At 30.1% G+C, this 10,685-nt stretch overlaps 2 protein-coding genes across 2 annotated transcripts; one reads left to right on the forward strand and one right to left on the reverse strand.

The window, feature by feature from the left end:
• The first annotated feature begins 1,035 nt into the window (after positions 1–1,035).
• On the forward strand, positions 1,036–2,271 carry LOC110642748 (pseudo histidine-containing phosphotransfer protein 2-like). Its single transcript, XM_021794883.2, has 6 exons — positions 1,036–1,110; positions 1,204–1,334; positions 1,435–1,503; positions 1,574–1,645; positions 1,741–1,813; positions 1,901–2,271. Exons 1-6 carry the CDS (start codon positions 1,051–1,053, stop codon positions 1,946–1,948), a joined length of 453 nt encoding a protein of 150 aa, XP_021650575.2. The 5' UTR covers positions 1,036–1,050; the 3' UTR covers positions 1,949–2,271.
• Positions 2,272–7,833: 5,562 nt separating this feature from the next.
• Positions 7,834–10,322, reverse strand: LOC110642744 (protein IQ-domain 26). Its single transcript, XM_021794880.2, has 4 exons — positions 10,052–10,322; positions 9,391–9,808; positions 8,889–9,089; positions 7,834–8,768 (listed from the first exon to the last, which is right to left on the reverse strand). The coding sequence occupies exons 1-4, from the start codon at positions 10,075–10,077 to the stop codon at positions 8,097–8,099; spliced, it is 1,317 nt and encodes a 438-aa protein (XP_021650572.1). The 5' UTR covers positions 10,078–10,322; the 3' UTR covers positions 7,834–8,096.
• Positions 10,323–10,685: the final 363 nt, after the last annotated feature.

The following is a 10,685-nucleotide window of genomic DNA, read 5'->3' on the forward strand; positions in this document are numbered from 1 at the left end:
TAAGGTGACTTGGTTTTAAAAAAAGTCGAATTACTTTGATTTAACAAAAAATTAATTTCATTATATTTTTACGTTTTTATTTCATAAATTTTACGCAAAAGAATACTTAATTTCTATAAAACAATAATTTTACAAGAAAAAAAATTAAATCAGAAAAATGATAATGTATATTTTAAAAATAAATAAAAATAAATAATTTTTTAAATTGATATATTGAGACATTATGTTAAATTAATTGAATTATTTACTTTTAATAATATAAATATAATTAATACCATTATTATTAATTTATAAGAAATGCTTATAAAATAATTTTTCTTTATTTTACATAAAATTTATCCAAAAATAAATATAACACCATATGTTTGCGACATTAAATTTTTATTTTCACCTTTTGTAGACATTTCTTTAAAAAAAAAACAATTAACAATTTTCTCTACGAAGTAAGTAAGACTACCATTTAAGGGCAAAAAATTATATAATTATCCAATATTACATTTGTGTTTTTCGGCAGCTTTCTTCAATGGTTTAAAATTTTAGATTTCAAGTTAAAGGACAAAATTATTGAGTCTATTCAGAGTATTAAATTTTAATAATTTTATACTTACATAAATATGAGTCATTTTATAAATTATAAAAAATAAGTCCTATATTTATATGAGTAGATAAACACATATGTCAGAAGTATTTTATAATTTCTCAATTAGAGGAGATTTAATTGCCTTGGGTAAACGGTGAAGAAGGGTTTGTTAAAGTATCAATAATTTCTTTATTTTAAAGAAAATTTTAAAGCAATTATTTTAACTTGCAAACAAAATTTATCAAGAACACAAACTTGGTTAAATTATTAATCTCCATGCATTCATTCCATGATGCACACAAAACATGTAAATTTTATTCACCTGTTCATGTTCATATAGTTAATGCATGTTCATGTTTCATTCAAATGATGTTCATGTTTCATTCAAATGTGGTGTTATAGATATATATATTCTCCTATTTGGTTTCTCAGTTTTGTATTCAATTTCTCCTAGCTCTTATTTCTTTGAAATGGAGGACAATGCCTTGACGCAGCAAATTGCCACCATGAGGCAATCTCTTTTCAATGAGGTTTTTTTTCTTTTTTTCCTTTAATATTGTTTTTTTTTTAACATATTATTTTGTCCTGATCATTATGGATCCTTCTTCTATTCATTAAAATAGGGAACTCTAGACTCAAACTTTGATAATATGGAGGAACTTCAAGGCCCTGATAACCCAAACTTTGTAGAGGAGGTAATTAGTGTGTTCTTCACACGGTCATCGAACAATATAAATAATATAGAGCAGCAACTGTAAGTAGAATATATAACTAATCTGTTTCTTAATATTTAAGTTGAAATTAATCATTAAACCAACAAAACAATTGTAATTAGTTTTACGTTCTCTGGGCAGCGAGAACAGCCCTGTTAATTTCGCAGCAATCGAAAGAGTGGTCCATCAGCTAAGGGGAGGAGGCGCCGGGTATATATAAAAGATTAATTTATGTTTTTTTTTTTAATTACACATATAAAGATTGAAATTCTTTTTGCAGCATAGGGGCCCCAAAAGTCAGGGACAAGGCGGCTGCATTGTTGAACAACTGCATGGCATGTAATGTGGAAGGGTATAAATTAATAATGTTCTACTCTAATATATTTCACTGTCTTAAAACAAGAAAATTATATAACCTTGTGTATCTTTATCTGAATTGTTAAACAGTTGCAAGGCCTCTCTCGAAGAGCTGAAGCTAGAGATGGAGACTCTCAAAGGAAAGCTTCAGCCTTATTTTCAGGTGCTCACACAAAGGGCAGTTTAATTTGTTTTTTCCTCTCTGTTTAATTGGAGATGTGTTGATTCTTTTATCTTTTTCTTTGGGCAGCTGGTAAGGGAAGCCCGCCCTGCCAATGGAGCAGTGCCTCCACAGTGAAGTTATCAATTGAAGTAGAAAGGGTGACAAGTTGGTGGGCATACAGCACGAGTTGATATGCAAAATCCTCTATTTTTATCTCTAAATTAGCAGAATAAACTCCCATGGGATGCTGTTTCTTTTTGTGCTTCTGGTTTTCCCTTTTTGCTTGGTTCTCTATGAAAAATTAGACTTGTCATTTGCTTATCTCTTTTCAATAATTAATTAAGGGGTTGTTTTCTTTCATGCGACTCCTCTTAATTGCTTTCAATAATGTGTAGTCCTACATTTATTTATCATAAAATAAACAAATTGACTAGAAATAATATAAATTTTTTGTCTAACCTCACTTTTTCCGGTAATTAAAAGTATATTATCAGGGGTGAAGTCAGAAAATTCAGAAAATTGATCCAATAAGATCAAAAAATTTTATTTTACTCTATTTAATAAAAAATATATATATACAATAAGCTATCCATAATGCATTTAAAATTTTAATATATAATATTAATTGAATAAAAAATAATTTCATAAAATAATAATTGTTACTATAATTCTAAATTTACAATTGTCTTCCACAAGTTTTTCGTTATTAATGCCATCAAAATATCTTTCTCAATGTATGTAATTAAAGAATTATTTAATAAATTTTCTTTTGTTCACTTTAATTATTAAGGAGTTCTTTTATAAGACAAATTTCTAAACTAAAAGGATGTGAGTAATCCTTTTTAAATAGGGATATTGTATATTACATATATCAACACTTAAAAAAAATAAAAGAATAGGCTCTGCTAGTATTGAAGAATCTGGTGAGTAAGGTCCATTGTAGACCCTTTATCATTAAAATGGCAAAACCTACTCTCAATTCAACAATTAAAACTTTAATATATATGCAAATTTAAAAAAAAAAAAATTGGGTGAAGTCAATTGACCCCACTCATATGAATGTGATTTTGCCTTTACATATTATTTATCTGACAGATGTTATGTTTAATTTTCTACTCCTCTAATTCTCTGAAAAAGTCTTAATTGTCAATTTTATGTTATTTTGAAATATAGAGATGATAATTTATATATGAACTGATAATTAAGATGGAAAACAACCTTTAAACTTTATAAAATTATCAATTTATCAAAATAAAAATTCAAATTATAAAATTTTAATTTCATAAATTTATAAAGTATCTTATAATGATGTGCAAGACGTACATGATCATAAAAGAAAAACTTATAATTATTTTAAAATAAAAAAGATTATAAAAATCCATCATTCATTCATTGAAATTTGAAATGAAGAATTTCACAAAAACTCATGTTCTAAAATAACAAATAGGAGGTGTATATATATATAATGAATTTGGCACATAGGTATTAGGGAGCTCCTCGATTGCTGGTATATGTGGTCAGCATTTTTTTTTCTCTATATCCAAGAGCATTTTGGTTTGAGCCGTGGACTCATTCAATGAAGAAAAAAAAAAAAAAAAACATTATAAATAAATTAAAAATAAAAAAGGCATTGGGATTCAGAAGTATAAGAAGATAACTATCTGCTGCCCGAATTGAACCAACTTTCAATTTTGAAGGCCTTCTATGGAATGGTAACAAATAGGGTGTTTACGAGTATCTGACTCAGTTGAATGCCAAAGAAATAAGTTTAAATAATATGTAATTAAATTTGAGATAAATTTAAATTTAAAAAATAATATTTGTGATGATTTGGATTTACAATTTTTAATATTAATTGTCTAAATTATTTATATAAATAATTAACTAAATATAATAATATATATTTTTATAATAATATTTATAAATTTTATATATTATATTTTAAATAAATAGAATTTAAATATTTTATAAAATTATTAAATTTTTAAAATATAAATAATTAATAAATTTTTTATATAAATTATTAATTAAAATATATAAAATAAATTGGTTCGAGTAATTTTTCACATAGTAATAATTAGATTTAGAATAGATTTAAATTGTTGAGAATAAAATTTTAATTGAGTTTGGGATGAGTTTAAGTTTGACAGAATAATTTTCATGGATGCTCTATTTATTTCTATTTTCACTTATATTTAATTTGGTTCAATTTAATTTTATTGCCTCTTTTATTTCGATTTCTTATAAAATACATTTTCATTTTTCTTTTTTTTTAGTAATAATTTGATTTTGGAACCTAATCAATTGATTGTATATCCTATTAAATTGACAATTAAGGTTATCATTATTCAATTTGAATCAAATTATCAAATAATCTCCGTAATTAAACTTTTTTTTTATTTTTTAAATTATTCGATTTTATATTAAATTTGAAAAAATTCAGTTTATTTGATTTAATTTTATTTTTTATAAAAAAAATATGTCAAATTGAAAAATGTTTGAATGAGTCTTTAACGTAAATGCTAAAAATAATAATAATAATAATAATAATAATAATAAAAGACCCCAACAATTCATTTCATATTATAAATATGTCTTATTCAACTTTGCAACTCTATTCTCTCCTCTCTCCAGCGAGAACAAGAAATTATAAAGTATTATTGTGATTTTATGTATCATTTAATATGGACTAACAAATCACGTTCTGTTTATTTTTCAAAAAATAATTTATATATTTTTTACAAATAATATTTTTTTAAAAATTATTTTTCTCCCACATGAAATAAACAGGTTGAAGGAACGGAAGCGTGAAAAACACAAGATTATACCATTGAATTCAAAAATTTTCACCTAGGGTCACAAGCACCATGCAAGATTTATTTTTATCTATTTGATTTCAATGATAAACAACATATTAAAACTCTTTTAATATGTTTTTGGATCTGTATTTGCCATTTAAGATTTTAAAATTAATCAGATTAATTTTAGAACCCTAGATTAAATCAAGAACGATTACACTAACCTCTTGATGTATGTTGTCCTCTAGCTTGTCCACACCAAGAACACCTATGGCAGTCTAAAGCCTTTTCTATTAATTAGAAATTCAAGTTTTTAAGAGATTAGAGATACACTAGAAACAATTTCTAGTGTTCTTAATTCAAGAGATTGATGGCTAATCTCTTTGAATTGATGAGAGATGAAGAGAAATAGCTGAGAGGCTCAAAGTGGCGTGACATATGAGAGGAGAGGCTGCTGGTTGTGTTTTCTTTTCATAACCCCACTTAAATAGCTAGGTTAACACATTAAACCCTAGCCACATGTCACCTTTTGATTAGCTCTAGGTTTAAGTGACCCAATCACATTGTGCCAAGTGTCAAACCTATATTTAATCTTGATTTTAATCATCTTACATGATTAAAATTATTTGGCAAGCTTATGTGTTATGCCATGTGTAACCATCTCATGGTGCCACGTGTCAAATGACCAAAATGGTCTTAATTTTGAGTTCTTAACCCAAAATAATTATTTTCTTCTTCTAATTAATTTAGATCAAATATAAATTAATTAATTGATCTCTAGTCCGTTAGTTCTCTTCAATTAAATTCATAGGTAGACAGTTTAAATTTAAGTGTAGTTTATACTACACATCCAATAATCTAGATTTGGTTTCAAGTCATGCTAGGACTTTGCAATTTTATTGCAAACCAAATCTATTTAATTAATCAATTAAACTCTTTAATTAATTAATTAAATCATATTTAAATAGGTGATAACTTGTGTATGTGTGTGACTTACTAGGCTCATCACTAATTGGCAATGAGACATGATATCAACTCTTAATATCATCTGAACTCTTTCTTACCATAAATGATTTCTCTAAATCATTTTATGAACCTCATAGACCATGGTTAACACCTAGCATAGCATGCCATGGCCACCCAATTAGTAATAAGATTTACCTTAAATGAACCTATAATCATATGTTACCATGCACTAGAATCTCAAATCCCAACTCAGTCATGGTTTATGTCAAACTCCATTTGCTATGAATATTATGTTCTCTTTTAATTCCAGTCTTGATTAAAAGATTTTTCTCATCAACTCTTTTATAAATCTATCGAACTTGAAACATCAAGAACAATTAAATGAACATAGGATTTTATCTCTATTTACTTAGAGGAACAGATTCCATCTTGATCAACACCTACCTCCATATATAACTAGTAGGAGCCAACACATGCCCATATACCCATACATAGTACAAGTATGAAAGCAGTATCAAACTCAAACTACCTATATACAAGATAAAAGATTATATGTATGATTTATGACAAAATATTGACAAGAGTAAACTCCATGTGCTTGTCATACTTATCATTTATAAGTGCCTATCATGTTTGTTATATGGCATGAGACTCACCATTCCATCTTATTTATATCTCATATAAATAACTTGGGAACAAACATGAATACAATCTTTCTGGATAAGTCATGTCCTTATTATGAAGTATCCTCGATTGTGAACCTATTTATGATACTGAAATATTGTCACTCATATTCTTAACAACTTAAGAATAATATTTCTAACAAAATATCAATGGACCTTTTCTATTACACATAAATATATTATGTAAACGGAAAAGTGGAAATGCCTTTATTAATAAAAATATGTACAAGATACATACTAAATGATATGCTCTAGGGCATATTACTAACACAGGTAGCATATAATTTCTCCTTCATAGCAACCTTATATTTCTCTTTTCTGATTTCTTACTTTCCATCCTTTTTTTTTTTAATTCTACACTACAATCTCTCTGGTTTTTGGATTACCTCTTCCTTCATTGCTAGCAACGCACACAAAGTCCAACAGAGTCTCATGCCAAAATTCCCTTAAAGGGAGCAAAACCCAGAAACCATGAAAGTTCTACCTCTCTTGCATGCAAGACACTTAGCGAACTCAGCACTATCGCACAGAGCATCGCCATGATCACCTCGTCATTCAGTGCCTTTGCCTCCCTTCATCTCTCTCCTTGACAAAATTGCATGTTGGTTATCGCATCATAATCCACTCAATTGTCTCCACAAAGACTAAGAAGAGGAAGAGAATGCAGCTGCCGATGATGGCATTAGAGCTTAATTAGGTTACCCCCATCATCAAGTTCAAAGAGGTCGCTATCACCACCAGTGAGAAACACAAATTGTATGGACTTTCACTTTCCTTTGTATACTCTTTTTCTAGGTTTTTCCTTCTTCTCATTGTCAAAAAAGAATTTTTTTACATCGAGTTTCTTGAAATTCATTAAATTTGCTGAAGCATAATAAATGTGGCAAGGTTCCTAAAATTGAAAATTAAAATTGTTGCTCTCCTGTTCGTTACTTTAATTTGTTTTTTTAATGTTTTGGGAATTAAATTGATTATAGTTATTTATATAATACACGGATAGCACTGACTTTTAGTATTTCTTTAAACATAATTCTTACCTTTTTCATATTTAGAAATTGAGATTTATAATTTTATATGAAAAAGGACGTGCTACGGTAACATACAATAATTTTTCAAAATTAATAATTGAATATATATTATTTTATTAACTTTTTTAAATTTACAATAATTATGATAATTAATTGAAAGATAGAATTATTAAATATTACAGCACTTAATATTTTATAATAAAATTATAAATTATTTTTATTAATTTACAAAAAAAAATGTGACGAAGCCGGTTTTTAAGATGAAATCTGCATGCTCACTTTTGATGTGAGAGAAAGAGATTGTAGTCTGATAATTGTAATTTTCAAGGAATCATTAGCTAAGCGTCAAATCAAAATCCAAATCATTATCAGCAAACATTTGAGCACTAGATGATTTTGATGTGACTGTCTCAAGAAGGTGCAAATTATTATTCCCAGGCTTTCTACCAGAGAAAGTAACTTTTTTTTTTTTATCAGAAGAGAAATTAACTGAGGAATTAAAACTTATCAACAGTGGCATTAGGTTTTTGCTTCATAAATAAATGTGTCAGAAATTTATGTTCAATCATATAATATTATAAATTCTACAATTGGAATTTTCCATTGATGAAGGGATGATATTCCATCATTAGAACACCAATCTGGACTCTTGAATCACAAGCAATGAGAAAATTCTAACAATAGTTCAACACAATTTCAAATTTCTTATATTTCTGTTACTTACCCTTTTCCACACAGGCATCCAAGAGATCACCAAAAACAAATACCTACCTTTCACCATACCTACCTTTCACCACCACGTCTGCAATTATTTTCGCTCTAGTTCTCTTGCAAATTCTGTGTATCTATCAAGCTTACCCAACACCGCATTCTTGAAATTTACAGCTTCTTGAAATTGTGAGCAAGACCTCTGGATTCTAACCCCACTTGTACTATTTCTTGACTCCATCAACTCATTGAGTGACAGCCTCTTTTTTGGCCCAGGTTCAGGCCTCTGCTTTGGAGCACTATGTGATCTCACTTTAGCCTTGAAAGATTGAGTATTAGCCATATAATTAGGTGAATTCCCATATTGTCTAAGGAGATTATCCGCACACATAGTCTTAGCAGGTGTAATAGAAGCATTAGATCCTCCTGAATTGAGAAACCGAGGAGTGCTTTGTGCAGTAGAGAACCTACATTCATCACCCGTTAAGCCCCAGTATGAATCTTGATAGTTTCGGGCATGAAGCATCGATAAAAGTGGTGGAATTCCTGATGGAAGTGGAGAGGAGAGGATTTGGTAAAATGGGTCATCGCCGAAATCAGAAACTGAGGTGTTAGTTCTGCGAGATCTTGATTTTGGCCTGCACCCTGTATCAACCTCCACTATCTTTGGACTTTCATTAATGGGGCTTATTAACGTGGTGTCTAGTGATGTTGAAAGCCTTCTACTGTGGATTGAAGCTGTGTGTTCACTCCTTGTTTCGTCAAATGTCTCCTGCAAATCAATTAAAGAGGAGAACATGTAAGACCGGAGAGTGAATTAATTAATTAAAGATAACAAGATAAAGATATTCAATTTCTTGCTACAAAAGTTTTTGAATTTGGGCCTTTTTACCAAGGATTTTCGAGCTCGAATCTCGAATCGGTTATCAGTTCTTGTGAGATTTCTGGCTCTGTGGGAACGGATGGTGGCCTGTGCTCTAATAAGAGCCTCCATACTTTGAAGTGTTGCAGTTGCTTGTTTTCTTACCAGGTATCCTCTAACACGGGCTTGTAACTTCACCAATCCTTTTAATGCTCGCAATGCCTTTCTGGCCTATTTAGAATCCAAAACCAAATGAAAGAAAGTTGAATTTACTCGAATGCAAGCAGAATTAGAAGCAGAGATAGATATAATATACATTACTACTAAGCCAAAACCTTTCTATTTAGATTTTCATCAAGCAAGCAAACTCTCCGAGCACAACCCTCTCGGCACCCTCCCCTCCCCCCACCCCAAACCAAATCCTGTTTAAAAGAGAAATTTACAAGTTTTTGTGGTACAAAATTTCAGACAGTGAAAACCAGAAAGGCATATGCCGTTTGAAACGTTTATAATTGAAAGGAAACCCACTCACCAAATAACCCCTGAAAACAGTTTGAATCTTGACAGCAGCCCACCTCTCCCGTCCACCACCAAACATGGTACCTCTGCCATGGCTAGTTAGCCTCACCACCGCCACCGCTGCCTGGGCTGCAGCAACTGCCGCATCAGCTGCAGCAGCTGTGGCTGCTGCCACCACTATAGCGTGCTTGTTCTGTTCCTTCTCAGTGTCATTGTAATATGACCTTAGCCAAGCAGCTTCTGCTGGGGAAATATTGGGTGGTATAGTAGCCGGATTGTGACATAGCCCTGTTGAGTCCCTAGCCGAACTACAACGCTTCTTATCTCTCCGATCACAAATGTCCTTATTGCTGTTGTTCTTTATCCCAAACAGGCTCTTTAGCCATCTTGTAGCTCTGCCCATTTGTTGGTTGTTGCTCTGCGTACTAGAACTACAAAGTGGGTAGAGAGACAGAGTGAGAAAGCGAGAGAAACCAGGAAACGTTAACCGTTACAAAAAGAAAGAGACCCATTTGGACAAAAGAAAAGAAGAGGCTGTTCAGCTTGGTAGCTCACAATCTCAAGCGATGATAATATTTTGTAGAAAGACTTGGAAATCTACTAATAAAATAGGAAAAAGCGGCAATGTTTCAAAAGATGGAAATCAAAAAGGCAAAGGAAAGGAATAAAAATACTGTCGACTCCTCGTGAAGATGTGCATTAGCTGACAAAAACACGCCGCTGGAACATGCAGAGAGGTTGTGGGAATTTATTATATTAATTGAAACAAGAAAAGCATAATCAATATATAGGAATTAAAATAATCAGAATATGTGGGAACGTAATCATAAAGAAAAGGCTAAGTTGCTGTGATAGAATCAGATTCTTGTATACGAAAAGAGAGAGGAAAAAACAAAAGAAGAAGAAGAAGAAGGATGAGGAAGAAAAGTAAACAGAAAGGCAGGGAAAAAGGGAAATTTCTTTGAATTTTCCATGCTCCAATGAGGAACGGAAATACTTTATTTCCATTAAAATTTTCAATTATTAAAAAAAAAAAAAAAAGAGAGAACACTCGCCAAGGCCTGGTTATCGGTCTGCTCCGGATCAATTTTGAGCAAGAATCGAGGGTTAGAATTTAATTAGGAAATTATTAGAATCGGATTGACTGGTTACGATTTTAACCGTTCGATATCGACTTTAATTTTAAACTATATTAATTTTAATTTAAAAATAATTTAATTTATAAGGTGCTTTTTAAAGCTGATATTTATTTTTTTTTTAAATAGTTTGACTTCAATTGTTAAACCGAAAACAATTCCTTATAGCGAG

The sequence above is a fragment of the Hevea brasiliensis genome, chromosome 11 (genome assembly GCF_030052815.1).
Source record: "Hevea brasiliensis isolate MT/VB/25A 57/8 chromosome 11, ASM3005281v1, whole genome shotgun sequence".
Taxonomy (NCBI): Eukaryota; Viridiplantae; Streptophyta; class Magnoliopsida; order Malpighiales; family Euphorbiaceae; genus Hevea; species Hevea brasiliensis.

Excerpts from the sequence above, each read along its gene's own strand:
- LOC110642748 (XM_021794883.2), top strand. The coding sequence starts at position 1,051 with ATGGAGGACAATGCCTTGACGCAGCAAATTGCCACCATGAGGCAATCT. Across the intron at positions 1,504-1,573 it reads CTAAGGGGAGGAGGCGCCGG|CATAGGGGCCCCAAAAGTCA; the intron begins GTATATATAAAA and ends TTCTTTTTGCAG. Across the intron at positions 1,814-1,900 it reads AGCTTCAGCCTTATTTTCAG|CTGGTAAGGGAAGCCCGCCC; the intron begins GTGCTCACACAA and ends TTCTTTGGGCAG.
- LOC110642744 (XM_021794880.2), bottom strand. The coding sequence starts at position 10,077 with ATGCACATCTTCACGAGGAGTCGACA. Across the intron at positions 9,809-10,051 it reads ATCTTCACGAGGAGTCGACA|TTCTAGTACGCAGAGCAACA; the intron begins GTATTTTTATTC and ends CCCACTTTGTAG. Across the intron at positions 8,769-8,888 it reads TTCGAGCTCGAAAATCCTTG|GAGACATTTGACGAAACAAG; the intron begins GTAAAAAGGCCC and ends ATTGATTTGCAG.